This window comes from Gadus chalcogrammus, chromosome 10 (assembly GCF_026213295.1).
Source record: "Gadus chalcogrammus isolate NIFS_2021 chromosome 10, NIFS_Gcha_1.0, whole genome shotgun sequence".
NCBI lineage: Eukaryota > Metazoa > Chordata > Actinopteri > Gadiformes > Gadidae > Gadus > Gadus chalcogrammus.
The window spans coordinates 16285419-16313208 of record NC_079421.1 but is presented as its reverse complement, the minus strand read 5'-3'; the positions used below and the strand labels follow the sequence as shown (position 1 = coordinate 16313208).

Below are 27790 nucleotides of genomic sequence, written 5' to 3'. Positions count from 1 at the left end.
ACTTCAGTAACACACACTCTCACGGGCTTTAACGGGGGTCTAATTGTACGAGACCACCGTGCGGCTAAGTGTACCATGACCCTGACCAATCAGTGGCTTTCTAGGCTTGGCCTGTGCCCCGCATTCAGCCTTAACCTCATTGAATCAGAGCGATCCAACAAAAAGAGAAAGACGATGCACAGGTGTGTGTGTTCGCGAACGTGCGTGTGCGTGTGTGTGTGTGTGTGTGTGTGTGCTCATGTGTGAGCATGTTTGTGTGTCTGCGTACACGCGTGTCCCGACAGCAATTACCATTACTGTTCAATCTCAGTGGCAATCATATTAGCTTTGGAGACGACTGCACCTGGACCAAGACATGCATGCAGGGCTGTCTTTAGCTGGGGCCGAAGAAGAGGTTAGTGGGGCTGGGAAGTGTGTGTGTGGGGGGGGGGGGGGGGTGTAAGAGGTGGGGTTAGCGGGTCACAGTGATGAGGGTTATGGAGAATGAGGGGGAGGGAGGGTGAGGGGGGGGCAAGGGTTGCGGGTCTAGGGTGGAGGTAAATTAGTCTGGGACACGCACACACATAGGGACACCTTGGAGCGAGTGGGACCTGACCTGTTTGGCCTCCAAAATGGACCCCTGTGAGGCCGAGACACCCATACACACACGCACATGCATGGACACACACACACACACACACACACAGGCCCACACACACAACCAAAGACACACACACATCCCAAAAAACACACACATATATGGTGCTGTATCAGGAGCCTGGGAAGCCGGCCAGCAGGTTTGATTACATCCCTGACCTCTGCAGGGGGCAGACTTCCGTGACCCAGAGCTGGTCGGAAACACACACACACACACACACACAGGGATACCCAGAAGGGGGGACAAAGGCATTCAGTTGGGGTCCGGAGCGTCCCACTGATTCTGGGACACTCGGCTCAGGTTGTGTTAAGAGGGAAGGCAAACAAGGAGACTCCTTCGCCCCTCCTGGGTGGTGTGTGAGGGATCAGACTTACAACACTGTCGAGAGAGAGAGAGAGAGAGAGAGAGAGAGAGAGAGAGAGAGAGAGAGAGAGAGAGAGAATGTGTAAATGTGCACATGAGAGAGAGAGACGCCGATGCTGTGAGAGAAAGGACAAGAGATAAGTCAGCAGGAGGTTGAGATGACAGCTGGCTTGGTGTGTTTGTGTGCGTGTGTGTGTTGGGGTATGGTGGGTGTCATTGAATGTGTGAATTTAGTGTATGTATATACTGCACATGTGTGTTTGCGCAAACGCATGCCTGCGGTGTGTGTGCGTATGTGTGTGCGCGTGTGAAAAACACGCAAAAAACACAACGGCCTAGATTTATTTTATTTGCGACAAGCGTGTGTCTGCTCAATTGCCTCCCAGACGGCCTACCAGCCACATGCACATGCATATGTCGTTTAAGTGGTTTAATAGGAAAACCCCAACAGTAACTCGGACAGAAATATGGCTTTGATTCCCACCGGGACCACCCATTGTAGCAGCAGTACTGCATAAAGCACTCTGCGTTAAAGCCACCAGCAGATGACATGCGTTGCTGCGTGTAATATCCCGTCTGTACAGCAGTCGTACCTGCAGGCTCTCTGCCAGTTGGCCGTAGTACGCTTTGATCTGCAGGCCGGGGGTAATGTCTGGGCTGCAGAACTCCAGTCGCGCCCCGGATTCGGGGGTCCCAAGAGGGCCCTGGGGGCCCTGGGACTCGTGGCATTGTACCGCCTGCAAACACACACACACACACACAGGCACATGAAATGCATGGAAGTATATATGGTTCTATATTATACCCAAGAATGCATATATGGCTTCGAGCCTGGTCCATCTTGTGCATACTTACTCTCACACAGACACAGACACACACACACACACACACACACGCGCACACACACACACACACAAACACCTCTTTCTCACGTTAGATTATCTAACCGATTCGGGGCCTGCGGTGGACGATCAACACAACGCTGCAATGTCCAGCTTTGACAGTTCACTCCCCTTTCCTCTCACTCGTCCTGAACAACGATAACGTTGTACGACTCGTCAGCAGGGGAGGCAACACAGGGCTGACGATAACGGCAGCTAATAAAGAAATAACGTAAACAACACAAGAAGACATGGCTTCTGTTTTCCTCTGCTTTGCTGCCGCTGCTTTTCTCGGCCAATGAGTCGTCCAGCAGCACCCCTCCGCCCTCCAGAGGGAGGCTGTTTGACGCCGGGCGGAACAACACTGTGTGATGGTTGATGGGGAGGTTTTGTGTTGTGCTCCGGCTGCCTGCAGCCTCTCAGTCTGATACCGGAGCGGTCGCTGTCAACCCAGGTGAGGCAGGGGGGGGCGTAATGTGTCTGAGAGGGAGAGTGTCTGTCTGTCTGTCTGTCTGCCTGTGTGCACGACAAATTGCTTGTCGGGTAATGATAGCCGCCTTGTTACACAGCGTACAGTGTGTGTGTGTGTGTGTGTGTGTGTGTGTGTGTGTGTGTGTGTGTGTGTGTGTGTGTGTGTGTGTGTGTGTGTGTGTGTGTGTGTGTGTGTGTGTGTGTGTGTGTGTCTGTGTGTGTCTGTGTGTGTGTGTGTGTGTGTCTGTGTGTGTGTGTGTGTGTGTGTGTGGTTGTGCATTCATGCATGTGCATGAATGCCTGCATGCGTGCCTACATGCTTGTACACGTGTCCATACATAGGATATATAGACCCGTTCTCATGAAGGTCATTCACAGAAGGGCCTCATTGTTGTACTTTCTTTCAGAGAAGCACCTCTACTCATGCTAGTTCATCCTATATAATTGAATGGCTTCAAGGTATGCAACGGGGTCTTCATATGGGGCATCCCACCAGGGCAGATTCGTCTTCAACGTCAAACAGAAGACCCTAAAGGTCATCACAGCAATGCACGTCACCACAGACACACTGCAGAACATCACAATGAGCCCTACTGTCTGGCCTCTGAGTGCATCATTCTGAGCCATTTCCAGTGCCAAACATTAGCCCGGTTTGATTAAATAAACACAGCATAAACCGCGGCTATACGGTGCACTGTTATCTTGGCCTCACCGTGCTGCGCTGGGCCTCCATGCAGACTAGCTGCTGCTCGTAGATCTCAGCTTGCTCCCTGAGTGCGAGGCACTCGGCTGTCACCGCATCCACCTCCTACCGTGGGAACGAAGGAAAAGGGGGAGAAAAAGAGAAAGCGATGCTAACATAAACCAATATAAAAATTACTCTGCAGCACACGCACACATGCGCGCACACACGCACGCACATGCACACACAAAGGAGGTCATCTGAAGTTTGCCGGGCTCAGAAACAGATATGGAAGAAGACATGCACTGCAGGAATTTTTGAATTCCCACACTAAGAGCCTAAAATAAGCTTTGTCATGGCTACAGTATCTCAGGCCATTTGGTCACTTGCTATCGCAGGTGATTTCAGCAGAAAGTATCAGAATCTCATTTCCTGGTTTATTTCCTTGGTGGCCGACGCTGTTAAATAATGTAGATCAAATAATGTCCCGTAATCTCAGGTGCCGAGGATAACGGCACCAAACGGCACAGATATGAATTCCTAGCAGCCTGCCTGGTAAATCATTTACCTGGAGGCTACTGCAAGGAGCTTGGGACACAGAAGGTGGCATGCGTATACCGTGTGTGTGTGTGTGTGTGTGTGTGTGTGTGTGTGTGTGTGTGTGTGTGTGTGTGTGTGTGTGTGTGTGTGTGTGTGTTATGTGAATGCACATCCTTGTAGGTGTGTTTGCGCGTTGTCTGTATGTGCTTGGATGCGAGTATGCCAACAACACATGGTATGAGTTTATTTACAGTTGTATTGTGAAGAAAAATCCAGATGTAGATACTGGTCAGTTTTTAATTGACAAGCGAGAAGACACCTGATTACAGATAAGAGGGGGAAAGAGGATAGGAAAAATGAATAATGAAAGATAATCCTGGATTACACCTCACTCAGTGCAATGTGCAATGGAAATAAGCCCCTGAAGAATTGCCAACACTAATTTGCTTCCGCAGTTCAGACCCAGACTCTTATGTGGATTAGTAATGTAGGTCCCAAGCTAGCTCTGTTCAATAGCAGTGTGTATGTGCAATGGTTTCCACTATAAATAGAAAGCTATCTCAAACCACCATCGCTGGTAAACCAAGGTTATTGAAATTCATGATTCTGTCTTTGACGTTATATTGCACTATTGCAGAGTTGCAGCTGGCCATCATTCAGTAAAGGCCCAAAAACAGGACTACTTTAAGTCGATTGGACATAATTTCTCTGGAAACGATAGAATCTTCTGACGAAGATAATTCATTGAGGAGAAGTAGACGATCAGACGAAACAGAACAGACACAACAGCGTACGGAGGGCCAGGACTAGTGCCAGTCTTCCATGCGTTCGCTCATCCCTACCTACACCAGCAGACCCACTCCTGATACCCAGAGCTTATGGGGGGTGTTCCGTTCCCTCCTTTGGTGTCTAGTTGGCTTAGTTTCTATCCTTGTGCATGTTTTCCCATCCAGCCCCATCACACGCTCCAGCTGTTTGCTATTCAGAAGAGGATAACTCATCCACTCGGCACATTGATGCCTGGCGTTAACATCTGTATGATGGAGGAGGCCTTGTTATGGCTTCTCCTGTATCTGACCCGCTTGGCATCGATACTGCTAGGCTTATGTGACACATGTGTGTGCATTTAAGTATGTGTGTGTCTATGTGTGTTGTATTGAGTGCAAACTTTGGCTTCATATGCGCCGTGGCCTGTGGCCCAGAGTGTGTGTGTGTATGTTACTTATGTTGTCCAACACACTTGGAGAAGAAGGAGAAAAGGAAGACAGATGTGTGCTGAGGAGTTTCATCTCCTGAGCGTTTTGAGACGGAGGGTCGATACAGCAGGGGAGTTGGCACGGCAACGCCGCCATCTAGTGCTGGAAGTATACCATCACACTGGGTGCTGACATGCTTTTTGGGCTATGCAATACATATACCTTTCTGTTTTTATTGGTTGTTGAAATGTCTTAATCACATGTTTAATCATACAGAAATACAGTTCAAAGTAGATTTAATGTATTAGTTTACCTGACGACTGTCAGGTTTGTAATCACAGGCGCATTGAACCACATCATCGCACTCATTACATACTAGGATTTTGGTAATCAGCGAATAAGGAGCGTCAATCAATCATAAAGACAGTAGCCATTACGTTCATGTATATCTTTGGCCCGCATCCACACACATAAAACACGCATTACCTCAGCGAGGTTGAGTCTTGCGTGCTGGACGATGGTCCTCTGCTGCAGAGCCTTCTCGAACTCTTGCCTCAGACATTGCAGTTCCTTCTGCAGCTCCACCGTGTCACACAAGATGTCATCCTAAGGGGGAGAACGCAGAGAGCTTAGAATCAGTAGCCATAGGCCTCCACATGTACGCAGGTTAGACGAGGATTCCTCCACTGTAGAGTCTGCTGGTTGCAAAATGAATGCATGTATCAATCCCGTTCTGAACCTTTGGCTGCCCGAAGAGTTGATTGATTGCCTCCTGTTCACACATTCATCCACACATTCATACACCGACTGCTGTGTCGACCGTGCAAAGGAACTGCCAGCTCGTAGGGAGCTGCTCGGGTTAAGGGTCAGGGGGTCATACTCAGGGACAGTTCAGGGTTATTGAGGTACTGCCCCCCCCTGCTGTAGATGGTCCATTGTCACTGTCAAATGTACTTTGATGTATGCACCTCAACCACGTCTCATTCCTGTATGTCTTACTGTATTAAAAGCAATAAAGACAGATCTTTGAACCAGGCTCAATATTGGTATATACGACGTGCAAAGAAATGCAGCAATGCACAGAAACATACGCTAGCATATAGCCCAACCCATGCCCACGTCTCCCCACAGGGAGGGAGCGTCTCACCCTCTCTCTGCGCAGCCTCTCCACCACCGCGTCCAGGCTGCAGTCAGCCACAGCCCCCCCGGTGCCAGAGACTCCCGCAGAGGGCCCGCTCTCCTCCAGATCCAGGATCTGGCTCTCCAGGAACTCATTCTCCTCCTCAAAGCAACGAGCCTGCGTGGGGGATTTTTACAGAAACATTAACATGTTTTTACAGAAACTTTAACACGTTTTTGAAGGGTGATTGTAACGTTTATTTGCCAAGCTTCACCAGTTCAATCAGCCGGACCAGGCGGTTGTTAAGGCCGGAGAGGACGGTGTGGTCCTGGGTGAATCGGACCAGGCCTTCCTTGTTGAGCGCCTTGGCAGATGCAAAGTCATACTTGTCGCATTGGCATTCGTCAGCCGCTCCAGCCCTGCGATGGAAACAACAGACACGCGATGTACGATGGAGTGACCTCATCCGCTCAGAACCCCATCCCTCCCCGCTAGGGAGAGGTTTAAACCCAACCTTAGTGGCTCAGCCCAAACTCATGCATCTGACCAGAGATTTCATTTATTAATGATATAGCCGTGCACCGCATGGAGAGCGATAAACCACTATTAGATGAAGCTCAATTCCTTTCTGATTAAGTCATTGCATGCATGATTAAACCAGACTTAAATGAATAATTGCTTGAACACTGCCATCAAGGGGTGATTACTTCACTGCACGGTATGGCTGGCCAGCCCTTTTGTCACGGGGGTGTAAAGGAACAGCATGGATCATAGTGACACATCCACAAGAGAAGGCATTTGCCACCACCCATCAAAAGTTCTGAGGTTTATCAAGGCGTGGTTGCATTCTTGGCCATTCTTAAAAGCTAGCTCCGGCACACAGAACACTCGTTTTTCTTTTGATTGATATTATTCTTACAAATCGAAATCAAATCTTAAATGATATCTAGATATCGACCATCAAATTATAAGAAACTTAAAACTGCGCTATGATACCTTTGTAACTAAGCTTTTTACTCCATTGCAAAATATCAGAACTAGATAATTTCTCAAGAATAAAATGACAAGTCGCTCCATCCAGGGATTTTCTATAAATAACTGCATCCCCCCATGGTTAAGGTCCACACACACTGACCTGCCAGGGCTGCGCCTCGACACCACCGACGCTCCGTTCTGTCTCCAGCACTGCTCCTCAAACAACCTTCGGTAGGATGACACTCGCAGCATGGCCATGGTTCTCAGACGCAGCGATGGACGCACAAATGGCTCGCGGTTCATCCCAAGCGGCAGTCTTATAGTCGGCGTCGAAGTGGCGTTGTGGCACGGAGGTGAGGGATATCTCGGGGTCGCATCGCCGGCCTAACTATAGGCCCGACATCAAGCGTCAAGGATTTCGCAACGACCCGAGACAGACGGTCATTGTGGTGTTGTTGTCCATCGTTGGCATCCAACGCAAAATGGATGCATTCTGATGTCAACATGACCTGTGCGTTTTCTAAATAAGGAGAAAACCTCATGATCACAACATGAGCCGTTTCATATCAAATGCCTATGCATTAACCCCTTAGCCGAAATAGCAATGATTTAGGGACGTGTTGAAAAACAAAATACATTACGCACACAAAAAGTAATTTATCCATCGTTTTATTTCTGTTAAATAAATTAGAAGTACCAAAAAACATCTGAAAACAAGTTGAAAAGGTGTGCAAGATTAAGTAGCCTTTGCACTGTAACCTTACAGCCCATTGACAAAACCCATGAAGAGTAGAGGACACCACATAGAACAGCTGTCTTACCTAGAGTGAATCTTACCAGCAACGACTGAGGCAAGGCTAGATATCTGAAATAATCCAATGTCATTTATATTTATATATATATGCAACTTAGTTAATCATCAATAAAATCATTAGACTCCCAGTCTCCATTTGGCAAAACCTAGCCTAAAATGATGGGTTAAACGTAATATTTTTTACTGGATTCAGTGCAACAGAGGAACCAAACAGAGATGTTGAAGAAATGGAGGCTTAAGAACGTTAATACACATCTGGTAAAACAGGCTTAAAACGTGCTTCCTTAGTTACCGTGATTGTCTGCAGAGTGAGATATGGAAAGGTTTTCACATTGTTTTGAACACATCAAATATTCTGCTCATGTAGTGTGTGACAGAAACACCTCTTTCAAAACCAAACATTGGAAGGTGCAATTAGTGTAGGCCAATTTGACCAAAATGTTGACATTTTAAAGAGAATAGTAATCTTAAGCTGTTTAGGGGTAGCAACAGTCATAATGGACTGCATATGTGCTATATTATACATGTATGTATCGTTTTGTTTGTACTTGCACTCATAAAATAGAGAGCCACTTAAAAAGGACAAATGGCTGTTAAACATCCAGAATTGCACCTGACGTTGACACACGAGTGGAAAAGCTTTGGTACCGCAAGAGATCTCATCAACATTTGTAGGTCAGACAAAAACTAAAAAGAAATACGGTAAACTGAGACACAAAGACAACACCCAAGTACCACACACACCATATGACATTAAACTCCACTAGCGCGAGCGCAAACAGCAGATGATTCCACTTCCCAGGAGTCACAGCCAGGGACAGGATCACGACTATACAAACACACACACAACAGTTACATAGAGGAACAAAGCGGTGAGCCATAACTCCATATTGTTAGTGTACTGTACTGGCTTGACTTGCAAGCAACTTGCGATATTAATTATACAGGCTGACACTTGAAATGGACATAGAATAATATAAAACATTCACAACTTATAGACAAGATATAAACCAGAAGATAAAAAATAAAACTTGGATATAAAAATGCACACATCCATCTGATGACGTCCAAATTCTGTTGAAATTAGTGAGCTGAATTCTTGATTTAGGCTATGAAAGGATGAATGAGGTTTGATAATGCAAGAAAAATAAATAACAGTTATACAGTGGATATGCACAGTTGGGATTCGAACACAGGTCTGTATATCGCCACAAACCTATGACTCACTTGATGCGCTCCATTATCCCATTTGACCATGATGCCTGGTAAGAGCTTTGTCATCTCAAGTTCATCAATTTGACCATATTCACAAGACACGGCTCAACTCCAGGCGGGACTTCCCAAAACCGGAACGACAACGTCCAGAGAAATAAAGAAGAGGGTGCCGGAGATCCTAGATGGCCATTTTCCAAACATCGACAAGTTTTGTTTTCTGTTGTGTTCTTAGTGTAATGGAGCCCTAATCCGCAAAGCATCACGCAGTAGACATCCCTCCTTACATTCATAAAGTTCGTCCAACAGAGATGGGGGAGGGATTGTAGGGGGGGGGGGGGGGGCAGGGTTTGGCATGAGCACCTACAATAAACAATGCAAGTGTAGAAGAAGAAGAAGAAGAAGAAGAAGAAGAAGAAGAAGAAGAAGAAGAAGAAACATTATCCCAGACTCCTCTAGGCAGGAGTCCTTTAGGTCAGCGAAAAGGGCATTAGTTATCGGTCCCGACCTTTCCAAACCTTCTTCTGCCGAACACCGCTGCCAAACTCCGAGATGAATACGAGGCAGAAAGAAAGGATGTCGGGGACCGGGATTCGAGCACAATGAGGTGCGGGACCAAACACATCATGGATCACGGTGGTGTTGCTTATGCTGTGTACTGTGGACTCCCGTCCCACTCTTGACTCCTGAGAGGTGAGGCTACTCCTCGTCCCCACCCATGAGGAAGCCCAGGATGAAGTCGATGCCTCTCTGCCGCTCCTGGGGGGTCTGCCGTCCCACCATGTTGGGCGGGGGTCGTATGAGAAGGCTGGCGAAGAGGTTAGCTGAGGATGAAGTAACAGGAAACAGAGGGATAGAGGGAATGTTTTAAATTTGTTTGTTTTTTCCTTTTCATTTATGGAAATTCTCCTTAATCCTGACAGCCATCATTAAATCAAGTGCTCTGAAGAAATAAAAAAATTAAAATCAAATCTGATGTGTGGCTGTCACCGGCCTGTAATAAGTAGGGATGGAACGGTATGAAAATTTAACCTCACGGTCATTGTGACCAAAATTATCTCAGTTTTCGGTATTATCGCGGTATTTTTAAATACCCAAAACATGCCCATACTTCAGACTTAGTCCTCTTAGAAGGTAGGGATGGGCAACGATCGTCGAATAGTCGGAGTCACGTAGAATATCGACTAATGATTGTGACTATCTTTATTTATTACACGGCTCTTCTCAATGCTGTTGAACGCTCCGTTCACTTGCATGGGCCTTCACATTTTCCGCTGTTTTTTTGATTTTTTTGATAATTCACTGTTGCTTAGCATATAGTGACCGCTGTCAAGGAAAGTTTTTTATTTTTTTTTAATATCATATCACTCCGCAAGTAGTCCGATAACTTATCAACCCCAGCGTCCTCGGTTGCTAAGCGATGTCAACATCTTTGGCGGACTATTTCTCTGCTGATCAACACTACGAATGCTGGTAACAAAATAAATTGTAAAAAGACACACCGTTTGAAGTTATTCTTTGACGTGTCTAGTTCACCTTCATGCAGGCTGTGTTCAGTAAAATAAATTAATAAATAGCGATCTATTTTCGGCGCATGTAGGCCTATCTGCCTAAGCCCACGTTTAAATATTTTTGATGTTGAACGTTGATGGCGCGGTAGGAGAAATAAACAGATTGATTTCATACAAATCATAAAAGCCTCTCCCTGTGTCATTGTGTGTGCGTGCATCCGAGGTGCATGTGTGCGTGCGTTGGGGGGTTCTTGGTTGACCGATTTTCTAAGATTATTCAAATACTTCTCAGCGAATAATGAATAGCATTTTTGCAAGAAATGCACATCCTATTTGGAGGCTGATGGATGTCTTGAGCGCTGTCGTCTCCTCCTTCCGCCAGGATTCCAACTTCAAGAAACTTAAAAACATTACGTTGTAGGCTACACAGTGCGCCTGCGCGGCAACTTCAGGAGACTCGGATGAAGCGCTGGGAAGGATTTTAGCACACGGTTTCCACACTGCGGGCCAGGTTATCCACCGAGATAAACTGGTCATTGTTATTGACAACATTTTTATCGGGGTTTACCGTTACATCCCTAGTAATAAACCTTTCCAATCCTTTAACTCGGCCCATATGAAATGATTGAATTGGCCTACCTGTCTGTCTGTCTAGTTTTATGAGTGCACTCTATTGTGCACTTATTAACAAATTGCCTACCGTAGCTTGAGTATTAGGCAGGAAGCGATTACACAAGTGACCTGTTTGACATCCTACGAGTCATAAAACAAGAAACACGCGGACGTGTGTAAATATGCACATGCAATGACGCACGTCACTAGTTCACATTGTGTACGCATGCAAAAAAAACAAAACAAGGGGTATACATTTCCAGAGAGGCCCAGTTAAAGGTCCTGTTCTCCAAACATCCTGTTAGACAGGACGGTTAAACCACACCTCTTGACGACTGAGACGTACCTATAAGGCTGGCCGTCAGGTTGTTGGAGTGGGAATGCTTCAGCAGCTCCCTGAGGAACGCCATCAGGTAGCGGAACACATTGCGGTGAGCGCGGGGCAGCTGGGACACGAGCTGCCAATCAAAGAGGAAGGAGATACAAGCATTCATGTATTTTGATTTGTTTTTGAGTTTCAATATGTAGTGGGTGGCCTATTACTAGCTTTTTTTTTTAATTAGGACTGTATATTACCATTCTTTATTTAGTTCAACATGACGCTTTGTCAATTTGTCACCCTACTTTATTGTTGATTCAAGTGTGGAAAACCGAGTGACAAAGTATAAAAAAACAAAACAACATCCAATGCTTTCATGAGGCAATCCTCCCCTTGCATTACATAATCCTCTGTCGGATAAGGCCAATTCTAACACTAACACTTTGGAGGAAGGCATGAGGCTTGAATTATAATAGGAATATGACCCAATGCATAACATAAGCAGCAGTAGACAAGTAGGCGTTAAGTGACGAGGGAGGGAGTGAGGAAGTGAGGGGGGGATTGAGGCAGGGAGGCAGGCCAGGTACCTGTTTGCAGAGGGGAGGGAGGGAGGGAGGGAGGGAGGGAGGGAGGGAGGGAGGGAGGGAGGGAGGGAGACCGGGTACCTGTTTGCAGAGGGGAGAGAGGGAGGGAGGGAGGGAGGGAGGGAGAGAGGCTGGGTACCTGTTTGCAGAGGGGAGAGAGGGAGGGAGGGAGGGATGGAGGGAGGGAGACCGGGTACCTGTTTGCAGAGGGGAGAGAGGGAGGGAGGGAGGGAGGGAGGGAGGGAGGGAGACCGGGTACCTGTTTGCAGAGGGGAGAGAGGGAGGGAGGGAGGGAGAGAGGCTGGGTACCTGTTTGCAGAGGGGAGAGAGGGAGGGAGGGAGGGAGGGAGGGAGGGAGACCGGGTACCTGTTTGCAGAGGGGAGAGAGGGAGGGAGGGAGGGAGGGAGGGAGAGAGGCTGGGTACCTGTTTGCAGAGGGGAGGGAGGGAGGGAGAGAGGGAGGGAGGGAGACCAGTACCTGTTTGCAGAGGGGAGGGAGGGAGGGAGGGAGAGAGGGAGGGAGGGAGAGAGGCTGGGTACCTGTTTGCAGAGGCGGCTGTCATGGGAGCCCTCCAGGCAGCGCTGGTACAGCTCGTAACACACCACAGGCTCCGGCAGGGCCTCCAGGAAGATCAGCAGCGCCTCCGCCACCGAGTGGTTACAGCCGGCTGCACACGCAGTCAAGGACAACACATGAGTGTGCGTGCGTGCGTGCTTATCAAGAAAGTATAGCAATTAGCCATGCATGTACTTAGCATTAAACATAATTCCCCACGTTGTAGTAACACCAGTAGCATTATTGATAATAGAGTCGATTGTATGAAGCTTCATAGAAATAATGCAGAACAAGCCATACGGCACATTGGCACATCTGTATAGGTGGAGCGTTTCAAGGCCATGCATCCTGTAGAGTTCGGCAAGGATACGAATGGCGTCGGGGATGCTGGTGTCCAGACAGTCGATGATATTCTGCAGCTCTTCCTGTAGACCGGGGGTCTGAAAGAGGTCCTCCTGAACAAAGCACAGAGAAGGAGAGTGAGTCAGAGTATAAGAGGAAGGTATGGGTACATTTTAACATCTCAAAGGTGTTGGCGTCACCAGCCGACCTGAAATACAGTATTACTGAAGCAAATCAAAAGCCAATTATCAAAATAAGCCAAATCTGGTGGTCCCCCTGAAGTATCCTGGTCGACCACTAGGTGGCAGAGGCCTGTAGGACGGGAACCTTGGATTGTGACATAGGGTAGTGGCTGGGGTAGTAGCTATAGGATCTGTACCCTGTACACCCTTTTGTCTGTGGTGCCATGGAGACCTTTTGGTGGCCCAAGAATCTGTTGTCTCCAGATACGACACAGCAAACAAAACAACATACCCGAGCAACAACGCACATTTTCAAAATTCAGACCATGACTATCCCTCTGAGAGGTTCTTCTCAGTGCTGACACAGGCCCCATTCAACCCATCCTCTTTTCTTATCTAGGAAATAGTTCCACAGAGGCGTCATCTTAGGACAAACACAGGTGTCCCTCACAGCTTTAACTGTGGGACTGCTCCATGCAGAGCCCGGTAAGTAGACTTGTCTTCACTAGTTGTGTAGTACCTGTGCTCTGCAACATACAAGTATCAGACCCATAATTAGCCTTACGAGCGCCAGTTGTGATAAGTCTACTTTGACGGCTCTGCGAAAAGGGGTCTCGGAGGACATGTTTGGTATAAGCCGAGCCGTTCATAACCTGAAGACGGAACAAAAGTAATGTAATGTAATGAGTAAATGCGTCAAGTGTTCAGTGTCCAGCCATGTAGCATCCAGTACCCCTTCCTTTGCATAAGAGCGCATGGTCTGGTCCATAGTGTTACCTGTTGACAGGACTGGGTGAAGAGGCGGTTGACCAGGATCCACACCTCCTTGGGGATCTTCAGAGGCTTGTCCTCGTTGCCGGCTCCCTCCACCAGCAGGAAGTTCACCTTGGTCTGCTCCTGCTGGGACACGACACAGCAAGCCTTAGATAGGACACTCATGGGGAGGCAGAGGCAGTGACCACAACCACATGGGAAACAGCATACATTTGCCTCAAGTTAGGGGGAGTACGAAACGGATCCTATATTAGTTATTTTTTCTTAATGGTACATAAACGTTTTTGTTTTACCGTTTTGCCTACCTTTGCACTATTCAGAATTATTCCACACTATTTATAATTGACTGTAAATACTACTTATTTTATTAAATTGTATCTATCTGATTTGCAACTTATGCAACGTGGGTCAGAGACAAAGGCAACTTTGATTTCTCTATTTTTCTTTCATATATTTTGGAATTGACAATAAAGCTGACTTTGACTAAATAAATTATACAAATATAAATATAGATTCAAACTGAAGTTATAGTTGAATAAATAGTACGGATCATTCTATGAAACGGTAACTTCCTGGGGAAAATTTGATCCATGAGAATGAGTTTCTGAAATGCTTTAAATGCTCCTAAAAAAAGCCTAGAACACTTGAGAGCTACTTGGGAACTAAAGAGAGAATGAATGGCAGTAGGGCCGCAGTTTTCCACAGAGGAAGCTGGAGGAAACTGGATTGGAAAGTGGCATCCTGCACAAACAGTAGATAAAATATAAGCTTGAATAAAAAAAGAAAGTGCTGTTCTGCTCGAGATGGCATACACGTTGGGAAATGACTAAATGTGCATGTCTGGCAAAAGACAAGCAAGATTAGCAGTGGATTCATGATGAACGTTCAAGCTTCGCTGAACCTGGTCTAGGGATAATGAGCCTTTATCATGCGTGTAAGGAGGGCCCTTCAGAGAGAGAAGCCTGCTGTGAAATGAAAGTTGCTGCATGCGTGTGTGGATTTTTAATTTTAAGTGGACAGGTTGTACAATGTGGTAAAAGGACCAGATTTGATTGGATGGGACACTGATTCGTACTTAGTTCGCTGTGGTGCTTTTGCTCTAGCTTTCTTTTGTACACCACACATGCACACATTTGATATGGTGGTGTATGCATAGGACTAACACCAATTTTGGTGTTAGTCATCCACGAGGTGGATGCAATAGATATGCACTCATTCACACAAGCTAAACGAGCAACATTTCGAATTGACGTTGAAAGCCGTTTTGAAACTGCAACTGTAAAAAAATCCAAATACTAATATATCCTTTAAAAGAATCGAAAAATTCGACATTCAAATTTGAAATAAGCCCAAAAAGTTCAGAATCAGTGGCCCATCTAAAGGAAATCCATGAGTCTATCAGGGCTGTCTCGGTCCTGCTGCCCAGCGTTAGGTTACCTTCTCAGTGAAGGTGTCTTCTCCCTGACCCCGCAGACCGTCAGGGAAGAGGTGGGAAAGAAGGGCGGAGGCGACGGAAAACGGAATGAAGAGAATAGAGAAACAAAAGCACCAGAGGTAAGAAAAAATATATAGAAAATCAGAAAGTAATCGATATTCAAGGAGAGCAGCATGCAAATTGGAATATAAATCATGTCCGCAAATACACCCATCCAGCCGGATGAACGATCGATGGAAATGGTCGGCCCACGGAAGTACAGCCCCAAGCAAAGTCATAGAAAACCAAACAAGTAAAACAGAACAGACAACAGAAACGGTAGAGACTGGATCTGTTCGTTCACACAGGAAACTAGCTGTGAGACTTCTCCCTGCTGCTCAATGTTCCTATATATACACACATGTGCTACTACTTCCTCATTCCTCTTGCCATTCTCAGTATGTTAAAGAATGCAGCTGCCATGTTTATTTCCACTCACGCTTTCTAAATATAGACCCGGTGTGTGAGCGAGGTCGCCACCCAGGAGAGGGAAGGGGCCGCTGCTCTAGTATCATCTAGGAACCCGGGTACAGGCTCACCAAGAGGAGCCATCCGATCGCACGGGAAGCAACCAGAGCTCGCCATCACACCCGCTATTTAGACATCCGAACCCCCCCCCCCCTCCATCCCGCTTCATTCACTGTAGAAGCGACAGTGCTTTTATGTGGTCGAGAGCATTTTGTCAAAAACCGCTTAAGGTTACACGGACGTCATAACGCCGAGACGCCAGCCCCTCTCCCTCGCTCGCCGGCGCCCTCACCAGGTCGATGAGCTGGCTGACGGGGATCTCCCGGATGGGCTTCTTCATGCGGCAGAGGGAGTCCAGCGAGGTGCCGAAGCAGCTGGGCAGGTAGTTCCCCGAGATGGTGATGAAGAAGTCCTTGCCGCGGTCCAGGTGGAGCACCAGGATGTCGTCGATGGAGTCCCCGCCAGAGTTGAGCAGCGTGACCGAGTCCTTGCTGACGTACACCTCCAGGTAGATCTCCAGGTTCTCATCTGGGGAGCGTAAGGGGGGGGGGCATTGTGGGATGGTTCGCTTTGAAGAGGGAATGTGGTGACGATAACGCAAAGCGCCGGGAAACAGCCGCTCGGGATTGGCCTCGTTTCTGAATCGAGGTCTTATCGTGTGTAGAACATCAGGATTTAAAATCAGTGGGTAAGACAAGAGGCTGAAGATAAAATATAGAATACTCAAGCAATAAGATTGACAGATGTGAATGTTAACCTGTTATTTACACTTTTATACCTCACAGACGCCTACAAAACGCAGCAGAGCATGCGAGCAAGAGGAGGACAAAGCGAAGGCTTGACGGGATCCGCCGGGGGGGGGGGACTCACTGGGCTCCAGGAAGCCGTCGCTGGGCTCGGCCCGCAGCCAGTTCTTGCAGTATTGCGTGTCGTTGAGTTTGGGGATGAAGGCGAAGTGACAGGGGACCTGGCCGTCGTTGGTGATCACGAAGCGCTCCCTCTGGAGCCGACGGAACTTCACGTTCTCAAACTTAAACTAATGAGAGGAGAGATGGGGGGATGGGGAAGAGAGGAACCAGGAGGAAGAGGAAGAGAGGAACCAGGAGGATGAGGAAGAGAGGAAACAGGAGGATGAGGAAGAGAGGAAACAGGAGGAAGAGGAAGAGAGGAACCAGGAGGAAGAGGAAGAGAGGAAACAGGAGGATGAGGAAGAGAGGAAACAGGAGGATGAGGAAGAGAGGAAACAGGAGGATGAGGAAGAGAGGAAACAAGAGGATGAGGAAGAGAGGAAACAAGAGGATGAGGAAGAGAGGAAAGAGGAGGATGAGGAAGAGAGGAAACAGGAGGATGAGGAAGAGAGGAAAGAGGAGGATGAGGAAGAGAGGAAACAAGAGGATGAGGAAGAGAGGAACCAGGAGGATGAGGAAGAGAGGAAACAGGAGGATGAGGAAGAGAGGAAACAGGAGGATGAGGAAGAGAGGAACCAGGAGGTTGGGGAAGAGAGAGAGACCTTGTTAGAGACCAACCATGTGTAACTCATTCCCTGAGAGGGATTAAACACAGACAGCGGTTCACAGTGATAAGTTATCATATAAATATAATAATAATAACTGAAGAGCGACTCATGTCATCGTTAACACCGTTGTTAAAACTGATGTTAAATATCTCTGGAGGACATGAGGTACATATCTGTTGAGGATATGAGAGACGTGTTCTGTGTTCTTCTTACGTCGGTCATGGAGAGAGACAGCGATGGGAGGAAGTCGTTCTCCATTCTGTCCATCTTGCGAACGATCTCCTCAAAGACTTTCTTGTGACGCGGCGCATTCACCACTTTCACCTTTTGGACACAAGTCACACACGGGTCAGAACGGAGACATGTTGTTGATGGTTAGAGCCAGTGTGACACAGGCTTCTTATCTACCAACCTATACAATATCAATCCAAATGTAAATGCATTTAAGGTGGTATTTAAAGTGAACTACTGGCTGCCACGCCAAATGAAGAAGTTAGATCTTGATGTAGTCCTCTTCTTTGCTCCTGGCTGGCTCACCAAATGAAGTAGTTGGATTATTCAAATCCGGGTGCAAGTCTTTTTTCCCAAATTGACCATAGAGCCAAGACGCAACGTTCAACCCTACACTTGCGGGCCACCACAGGGTACCCAAACAACAGGTCATCCAAACACCACGACAAGGGCAGGGCTATCGGATACCTTCCAATCATTAGTTGTTTTCTCAGTCATTCAAACAAAAGGTTCTAACCCTGTTCCTGATTGGGCTACCGCTATACAAAACAGGCCAATCACAAACAGCCGAAACCCTTTCTTGGTTTAACAACTGGCGGGTTGTGATACCTGGGTAAGATTTGCATCTATTCTATGTTAATCCCAGTAGCTCTATGGATCAACACCTTTAAGAACAATAGGGGGTTAGAGACAGGTCTGGCAGGGAGGAGGATGAGAACGGGATGAAGACGAAACATATTTACAGTTTGATCAAATAACACTGGGGGTCAGAGACAGGGGGTCTGGCAGGGAGGGGAGTGAGGGCAGGTGGCAAAGGTGTCATCCTATTAACCTTATGATAAGCTAATAGTGGTGGTCAGGGACAGAGCTGTGGCAGGGAGCGGGGCGAAACCAGAGAAGGCTCGGAGAGGATGAGTCGGTTGCCGACGCTGCCTTACCCCTATGCTGAAGAGCGCGCTGACGGGCTTGTGGTCGCTGGTCTTCAGCTTCATGTGGCTGCGGTATTGGAGCTGCTCGACTCCCTTCCCCCTCCATAGGATGCGGTCACACCAGGCAGGCACCCGGCACTTCCCACTGCAGAGACACAGCAAGGCAGCTCAGGACCTTTCTACACATGCACCCGCTGAGACAGGGTCATCCGCTGCAGTTTACCACACTCAACCTCACCCTGGTGGATCGTTATTCTTCTGATCATTGTTCGTGTTTTTCTGTCTCTGTTCTATGCATTATTGGGGCTAAGCTGCTAGGATATCCTGTGTGTCTGTTGGTGGCTTTTCGTCTACCCCAGGCCAAGATTTCATAAAACACTCAATGCTGCTTGAACGTCCCCGGCCCCACTTTGAAAGTGCTTTGCTCTTTCATGGAACGAGACAAATAACGGTGTGGATACAAGCATCTCTTAACCGAGAGGACCTACAGTATGTGATCTTCTTACCTGGAGTCCCATTGATCCGTTTTGGCATCATACTTGTAGGTGGGGATGAAGTTAATCTCTCCCTCCATGAAATCGGTGAAGGCATGGTTGTTCTGCCTCTGGAAGTTGAGCTGTACCGGGACAGCGTTTCAACAGGGGGTCAAGTGAGTTCAACAGCAGAGAGGGAAACTTCTTCATATTAGTCAAAACAATCGAAATAAAATATTACGAGAAAAGAGAAGGAACCTGAGGAACCCTGGACCACTTCTGCTTTGTTTTCATGTTTACCCAATAGGTAGTATTGCCGTCACATTGTGTGAGCGTGCGTGTCTTTTAGTGACCACCCTCCCCGGAAACAAGCATTGAGAGACTCAGGGGTCAAGGGTCACCTGATCATGTTTCTGGAGCTTCTTCAGCTCGTTGCGAATGATGAGCTGTTTGACTTCGGCGGCGTCGTTCAGAGTAAGCCGGTAGTTCAAGTCCCCGAGCCAGATGACCACACTGCGAAAGAGACACACACAGCCTTTCTTACAACGCTCTTTCAGGACTGTCTCTCCCTGTAATATCCCCACAATTGGACGGACAATAATAAAAATGACTGTCGTATATCAGCATAAGAAAATAAATGTAATCATTTTATACCGATTTCTTTATTGTTTGTGTGCACAAAAAGTAAAAAACGACACATTTGAAGGAAGTAAAAAGGCCTTTCTGAGCTTTGTCTTGATTTAGAATTCTCCTGCTTTCCCGCCTTGGTTTGGTTAATAACAAGCATAATTTGCATAATTTAAAGTACATAAAACAAGCGATAAAACGGAAAGCCCAAAAACGTTTTCATTCATCAAAATGAGCCCAGGTTCAGGGTCCGGACTCACTCATGCTTGACGATGCTGAGCGGCGGGTAGTCCAGCAGGTGAAAGGTCATGCGGGCACAGATGTCCTTGTAGTCCTGGTTGCGGCGCTCAATGTCCTCCACGTGCGCGGCGAGGTGGGAGTTGACGAAGCAGAAGCTGGTGTTGTGGAACACAAACCTCACCGCTACACCTCCTTTGTTCCCCTGAGAGAGAGAGGGACAGAGACATTCAGTTGGTGGCTTGCCATCCCCTGTGGTTACATTGGCAACAAAGCAGCATTACGACATCTTCATTCCAGCAATGCGACATAGTCTCGATGGGTGCAAGAGGACTCTACCATTTTGCCCATGATGCCTGTCCCGACATGCTCGGCCGCTACTTCCTTAATTTGATTCTTGTGCTTCTTGTTGACGAAGACTACCAGCATCATCCCCACGAGGCGCACGATCCGGACCTGAATGCACACAGAAACAAGGATAAGTTCTGTGTTACTGGCCATGGAACCTCATGCTAAACAGGAGAAAACATCATCCAGCCAATCTACCAGAACCCTGAGCAACCAAAGTTCTGTAGTCATTTGGAACTATTCTTTTATTTACATATTTTCTATTCAGCTATACACATTAAAGACTCTGATCGACCTTATTTTAATAAACAAATTTTTAAATATTCTCCACTTTGTGAGAGAAAATCAACAAAAATCAAGTGGATTCATCAACTGATCACATGTTTAAACAAAAGCCAGACTATTGTAGAACCGTGCTTCCACGCCTCTCCGGTGGTCAACTCTGGCCCCGACTCACCCTTTCATACTTGGCGTCGGGATGAAGGTTCCTCTCCACAGCCTCTGCCCACAGGTGCTCCTTGGACGAGTCCAAGTAGAAGAAAGCCTCAGTGCTCAGATCAAGCTCCTGGAAACTAAAGCACACAAAGAGCAGCCAACAACAGTGTCAGCCCAGGCTGTGCAGGGAGTGGGCTGTAGTATGTAAAACCACCTGTTATTATGCAAGTAAGATCTGCTTTAAAGAGAAAACTTTTAAGCGAAAACATTACAAAAATACGCTGAAAACGATGACCAACAAGTTGGGACAACGTCTATGTTTTTAAGCATGCAAAGTGAACTTTTAATAAAAAATAAAAAACAGCAATAAAATAATATTGTTCAAGGTGCTGGTTCTTAGCTGAAGCCATGTGACTGACCCGAGGGCGTAGACGTCTGGGGGTTCTGTATCGCAACAGAGCCAGCTCTCTAGGCTGCTGTCCGGGGACTGGCCGTTCACATTCCACGTACCGGTGAAGAACCTTGGGGGGGGGGGAGAAAGGCCCACCAGTTAGGATCCAGGAGGAACGCGGTCATGAAGGAAAACACTCGGTGTGAATCAGGACCATTTTCAATGTAGACATTGGACAATTGCTGCCCCTACCAAAGCAGGTAGGGGCCAGGGCATCTCGCTCAGGGATGACTACAGGTAGACTGCAGCCATCAGGGTTCGAACCCAGAACCTTCCCGGTCAAACAACATAATTACTACGCTATCCTTTAATAAATCAAACTACTTTAATGAAGCTAGTGCAATTCATTTTTTCGTGATTGCAGAAGGGCATAGACCAACACATTGTCCCTCTCGTTTTTCCTCACTTGTAGTTCTTGATGTCCACGTACTCCTTCTCCTTCTTGCTCAGGCAGTGTTTGATGAGGTGCTCTCTCTGGCCCGCCTGGCTGGAGATCATGGCCTGCCGCATGGTGTTGGTGCTGGTGGGGCTGTTGTTCCACGACGGGGACCTTTCCAGACGCTCAAATCTGTAGGAATAGGAGAAAGCCACAATGCATTTTCCGCATCCCTACAAAGCTAAACCTCAAACCCCAAAAAGCCCATATTTTGAATAAAGAAATGCATCACTGCCGACTCTCTTCTTCACCAAAAAAAACACCAAAATAATAATATTACAAACCAATTACAAAGGGAGATAGAAATAAACACATTGATCAAAGAACTGGCGTTTGTCAAAACTTGTGTGGTGACATTTACGGACGACAAACTGCCACTACCATTTGTAAGCGCCCTTCACTAATACCGTCGTCTCCCCCTCCTCCATCACCACCTAAGGCCCAATCCCATTTCTACCCCTTCCCCCTCCCCCTTGTTTTGAAGGGGTAAGGGTAAAGGGTAAGGGTAAGGGATAAGGGGTAAGGGGTAAGGGGTAAGGGTAAGGGGTAGAAATGGGATTGGGCCATTTCTACCCCTTACCCCTTCCCCTTCCCCCTTCAAAACAAGGGGGAGGCGTAAGGGGTAGAAATGGGATTGGGCCTACGAGTCGACAAAGGTCAGCGAGGGAAAAGGCCTTTCTATTCCATGTTAATTAAACGCTAGCAAATCAAAACGACGTTGGTGGTGGTGGTGTTGAACAGAACCCTCCGTTTGTCTCGGCACCGCCCGGGTCCACACTCACTCTGGCTTGGCGGGCGTGATGAAGGTGTTGCTGTTGCCCTGCCCGGAGGACGCTCTGTCCTTCGGCAGCGGAGCCGGTGGCGGGGGTGGCAGAGGGGTGGAGGGGGCCACGGAGGCCTTCCTGGGCGGGAGCGGGGGAACGGGGGGAGGCTCTCGGGAGGCGACCAGGCGGTTCTGTTGGTTCTTCTTGTCCTCCACCTTGAGCGAGTGGTTGTGGCTCTGCTCCACCTTGAGGGCGCGGTTGAAGGTGTCCTCAAAGCCAAAGTCCGACGCCAGGGACTGAGCGACGTTCCCTCCACCGCCTAAGGGAGGGATCGGTCACACGCAGGTTAATAATTACTGATTGTAATTCTTTCACAGGGCAAGTATATTACTACAGCACCGTTCAGACACAAGGCCAGTCAGTGTTTTATAACACAAGAAATCCCATTTAAAAAGAGTAAAGAGATAAGAATTTGAAGTGAATTTAAAAAAGGAGGGAAGTAGAATACTAGTGCAGAAACAAATGTGGGCGAAACCAAATATAAAAAAAAAGGTAACTGCAAGATAAAAGTTTGAGCCACCTTTGTGAGTTACTGAATGACAATAATTATTTTCCGCAACCAGAGTATAACCTGTTCCGTGATTCCACAAAATGCAATTTCAATCTTAATCAATGCACGTTATACCATGTCCAGCCGGGTTGGCTAAAGTGCTGTGGTTGATGATGCTGGGCGCGGGGGCACTGGGAGCACCGGTGGGTATCGTGGGAGGGTTTGCCCCAGGAAGAGTTGAGGTAGCGGGTCTGTTGGCTCTCTGCGGTGGGATGGGAGCGGGACCCTTGCTGGGTGGAGGAGTGTGTGATTCCATTGCTGTGGATGTCCTTGAGGCTTTGGAGTCAACTAAGAGGAATGTTGTAGAAGGAAAAATAAATGAATGCAAAACAGGACATTAGTACAATGATGACAGACAATAGTGTGTGTGTGTGTGTGTGTGTGTGTGTGTGTGTGTGTGTGTGTGTGTGTGTGTGTGTGTGTGTGTGTGTGTGTGTGTGTGTGTGTGTGTGTGTGCATTAACGCTACTGTAACACTTTCCACCACGGTTCACGTCTTCTTAATGCCCACGCAGAGATAGATAACGGCTGGGCTAGAATAACAATGTTTTTGCAGCAGGAACACCCGCCCCAAGGGATAGCCAAAAAGTAGATCCCTGCTTAGTACAAACAGAAGCCCAACACAGCTGTGTCTCAAAACACATGGTTTACTCAGTACAATGCGTCTTTAAATCATTAACCAGCGAGTCAAAGCATATGGCAGCACTTGCGTTGCAGCCAGGCAAACAGGTTTCAATTATGTCCGAAGGGTAGTTTTATAGTTGGTCCCAGGAATATCTCCAAGAAAAGCTATAAGCTGCACCATGCAGCCCCAGGGTCAATCTCTGGTTACAGCTCTGGGTCGTGGTTTCGTTGTCTGATGGTTATCTTGCTGAACTACCTCCTTTCCACTGCAGTTGCACTTTTGAATCATGGCTCTCAATAAGGAAATACGATCAAATAAATAAATTCAGTGCAGTACCACCAAGGTGCTTCTCGACGCGGGTGAGGTAAGATATTTCCTTAATGACGAGCATTGGCGTGGCCGTCTCCGTTACAGCCCGCTTTCCCCGTGGAGATGGCCGGACAAAATCTGTCTCGGCAGCGTGGGTGAGCGACAAGGACATATAGGAAATCAGTGGGCCGGTGTAATCCACCCTTTCCCTGCGGATGAATATTAGATGAACCGGCTGAATAATAAATGCCAGCGGTGCGACGGAGCTTGGCGCTGGTGGCAGCGGGCCTTACCGTGTTCCTTTGCGCTCTTCACCTGGGTAAAGAACGTGCGAGTGCGCTCATCGTTCTGGAGCTCCAGCAGCAGCTCTGGGGCCCTGTCCCCTCGCACACGTAACCTACGGTAGCCTTGGTGAGCGACAGGCGGAAACACACACACACACACACACACACACACACACACACACACACACACACACACACACACACACACACACACACACACACACACACACACACACACACACACACACACACACACACACACACAATGAGTTCCGGTGGTTGTCAGCTGAAGACTGAGCAAGTACATTGCACATATCCCTCCCCCGCAACGTGATTTAAAGGAAGACATGTTCAGCATGCACAATATTTGCCCTATTACTTTACTACTCATTAAGGTAGCATACATTACATTCAGTTTGAACTACCTCAGGTCTCCATTTTAAAACAGATATCAATGAAGAACTTACTATCTCCGGGAAAGTCAATGAGAAGAGCCTCTTCAGCCTCTGGGATTACACAGGGGGAGAGAGAGGGAGAGAGAGGGAGAGAGAGAGAAATAAGATGAAAGCGAGGTAGGCAGTGCAAAGGTCTGTGGTGGGAGTGCACTAGGGCTAGAACTCAATCCAATAGGCTCCAGACGTTTAATGTTGACGCTTGAATGTTGCCTGAAGGCAACATCTTCCCTTTGCTTACCACAGCACTAGCCCCACAACCAATAGTCTCACAGTGAGGCATGCATGAACATAACAAAACATCTTGCAAATAAAATGCATTCCGTAATAAGAAAGATTTAGAATCAGCGAACATGTCAACTTATTACACATTTAAAATGATTACGAGAGGAAATGTGCCTACTTACCCTGAACTATTTGGAAGTTAGCATTGATGGGTATAGATAACTGAGGAACAGGACACGACACGACCGCGTCAGGGCAGGCCAAAACACCCAGTCTACATGAGAACAGATTGTTACCCAACTATCCATGCATCTCATACTGTAAATGTTAACTACATTAGATTAAATATCAGCCTCAGTGTTATTAAAGTTAATGGTTCCATAATTTTCCATTCATGAACACAAAGATAAGAGAGCAGATACAGCATGCAATTATATTAGAAGCACATGCTGATGTTTGATGCCACCTCGAAAGGATGATGTGTGAAAAGAAAAACTAAAAGAAATGGTGCAAAAACATGTATATAAAATCATGTTCTGTTAATTAGTAATAGAGAAACGTACATGTGGGGATATTAAGGGAACCTAACAATGAGCCACTTTTAACCTAAATTAATGTTGGTTAATGAGGGGCCGGATCATCATTAACAAGATCTAACAATGGCTTTGTTGCTGGCCAGCCGCCAGAAGCAAATTATGTAGCCCAACCGGACCACAGCTCCTTCCGTTCTACTTCAGTCAGCATGAGCTCTGTTGAGTGTCGGAAATATGACTCAACCTTGACCAAATTAACACGGACAGACTTCCACAGAACTGGTAGTAACAATTGTGTTTGCTGATGGTGCACATTACTGAAAACTACGGTTGGTTATAATATATTTTGAAAATAATAATAAGTAATAATTGTTTTATTGATATAGCATTCTCATCAGGACACACACACGACACTTTGGGTGCATGTGGGGGACACTGAACAAGAAGAGACTAAAGTAACATATATATCCATAATCTAAATGTGACATGAAACATCTTCTATGTTGCCCATGCTTCCGCTGTTATTTTACTGTGACAGGGGAGTAGATTCAAATGCTTGGATTTAACACAATAAGCCAAGCACAAAGCCTGTATGCTCACATGAGTCTTATTACACTATCAGACCATGTAGTGGAGTTTGGGATAGCCTCACTGGAGTGCTTTATTGCACTAAGGCTTCTTAGTAGCACAGGCCACAGTGTGCAACATAGTTAAAACAAAACATGCATTGTGTTGCACTGTGTGTTTAACCCAGAAGTCCTGCTTAAGACACTGCATTGTCACATGAGCGAAACACTCTGACCAGGAAACTCTGACACAAGTGTGCATCAAAAACTCAGCTAGATTAGAAAGTGCCCGTCAGTCTTAAGTTATGCAATCATATTGTTTGAATATTGGGCTGACAGGATACCCTTTGATACAGGATGACCACGTCAGTATTCACATAAATACCTCTCGATAAACTAGAAATTATTTCTGTCATTGTGTAGGGCCTTTGTTATAAGCACCCGAGATCATTCTGGTCAGACACAAATACTAAAAGGAGAACCCTATGCAATGTACAAGGATATATTTAACATCACAACAGGTAGTTCACGGTATATCCAAACCAAAATTGTGTCATGATGCCGAATAGAATCTGGCTAAACAGTTGTCAACTCTGAAGCTTGGACCTGTTAATAACAACTATTTTGTTGATCTACTCTGAAGAGTCACTGCTGCAACTGATACTTACATAAAGTCTCCAGAGCGCTCAATCAGCGACAGTAGCCTAGGCTCCTTCAGGCCAGACCTCAGCTCCTGACCTCTTACGGTGTGAGCATCTCCATCAAGGAAACATCATCACAGATAGGAGACCGATGTTTGTACAGCTTTACGAGTAGATTACTCTTTAAAGTGACTGACCAGATACTGTCTGTCACCATCCCTGAACACATAATTGGCCTTACACGTAAGTTTAAAGTTGGTGGCTATGTCGGTGAATGAAACAGACGATGATGTTAAATATACAAAGGCATTCAAATGGTACCTATATCAATCAAATGAAATCGTTAGCACAATGAAAAGTAAGAGGTTAATAGCACATGCATCGCCATGGAGAGAACCTTGCTATTCCTCGAATTCAAGCAGGCTTCCTGCATTACTAAATCACTTATTAAATAATATCTGACCACCACAATAACGTGCAAGCTAAAGGAGGAACTTCTGCATGCAAAAACATCGCCTTTCCCCTTACAAGTTACACTAAATCAACGTAGCAATTCGTACCCTATTCATTGGGAAATTGTTATTCAAACAATAGTAATCGATCACACATCATATATGGATTCACTGCATACAACACTGATTGGTTTGGAAGCAATGTTTCGGTCAAGCTAAGAGCTAACGTTAGCCATCAAGCTAAAGCAGAAACACACAGTCCGAGGGCTCACGCGAGTCAAACCAGAAAAGGATATTGCCAAGCATGTCTCATCGGACAATCCAAATGTTGACGACGAATCCATTCTTACCGATTTGAGCTTAATTGTAGGTAACCATTAGCGATGCTGCTGATGTTTGATACTGACGTTAGAAAGTTAAATCCCCACCCCTCTGCCAGGCGGCCTTCCGGGGGTGACAGTTGTCTTAGGTATGCTTGCTGATGATTAACTTGACTGAGAGGATGATCCTGAGTTCTAACGTTATCCCGGTCTATCGGAGAGCAATTTCCGGTCTTCCAGTCTTCCTATGAGCGGTGTACGCCAGTTATCAGCAACTTTCCAAGGAGCGAGAAGAATAAGAACATGGCAAGAATAAAAACGACAAGGATAAGACTAACGCCCTCTCCCTCGCTTCTCGCCGCTAAACACAATTGAAAGTCCCGCCCCCTCTCTCGCCTTCGTGGTACGAGGACGCCTGGGAACGAGACGTCCCCTCTGTCTAAACTTAGCCAGAGGCTGCGGTTGACTGGGCTCGAATACATTAAACAAAATATTACACAGGTCTTCTCAATGCGTGGAATGCACCGTTCACTTGCATAGGTTTACGATTTCGAAATTGTTGCAGCTGTAGTTTGACAGTATGTCCACTTCGTGTGGGGTGTTATTTTTTATGC

General features: G+C 46.8%; 2 protein-coding genes across 6 annotated transcripts in view; both read right to left on the bottom strand.

Moving 5' to 3' along the window:
* Positions 1-7526, bottom strand: part of vimr2 (vimentin-related 2) — a 13614-nt gene extending 6088 nt beyond the window's left edge. The window contains exons 1-6 of the mRNA XM_056599981.1: positions 7026-7526; positions 6165-6309; positions 5918-6067; positions 5257-5376; positions 3065-3160; positions 1594-1737 (exon numbers count right to left, since the gene is read on the bottom strand). Of these exons, the coding sequence (XP_056455956.1) occupies positions 1594-1737; positions 3065-3160; positions 5257-5376; positions 5918-6067; positions 6165-6309; positions 7026-7168 (798 nt within the window). The 5' untranslated portion in view covers positions 7169-7526. The remainder of the gene's footprint in view (positions 1-1593; positions 1738-3064; positions 3161-5256; positions 5377-5917; positions 6068-6164; positions 6310-7025) is intronic.
* A 1697-nt stretch (positions 7527-9223) lies between these two features.
* On the bottom strand, positions 9224-27540 carry ocrl (OCRL inositol polyphosphate-5-phosphatase). 5 transcript variants are annotated; one of them, XM_056599976.1, is made up of 24 exons: positions 27153-27540; positions 26432-26511; positions 24847-24938; positions 24455-24493; positions 23997-24110; positions 22846-23058; positions 22179-22479; positions 21367-21528; positions 20929-21030; positions 20532-20646; positions 20066-20182; positions 19750-19931; positions 19264-19375; positions 18896-19005; positions 18399-18534; positions 17443-17553; positions 16584-16749; positions 16006-16241; positions 15209-15232; positions 13775-13897; positions 12844-12928; positions 12458-12585; positions 11361-11472; positions 9224-9715 (listed from the first exon to the last, which is right to left on the bottom strand). In XM_056599976.1, exons 1-24 carry the CDS (start codon positions 27198-27200, stop codon positions 9591-9593), a joined length of 3033 nt encoding a protein of 1010 aa, XP_056455951.1. In that variant the 5' UTR covers positions 27201-27540; the 3' UTR covers positions 9224-9590. The 5 variants fall into 5 exon arrangements, with proteins under 5 accessions (XP_056455951.1, XP_056455952.1, XP_056455953.1 ...); XM_056599977.1 differs by having other exon boundaries at positions 13775-13894; positions 27153-27539; XM_056599978.1 differs by lacking the exon at positions 15209-15232 and having other exon boundaries at positions 27153-27539.
* Positions 27541-27790: the final 250 nt, after the last annotated feature.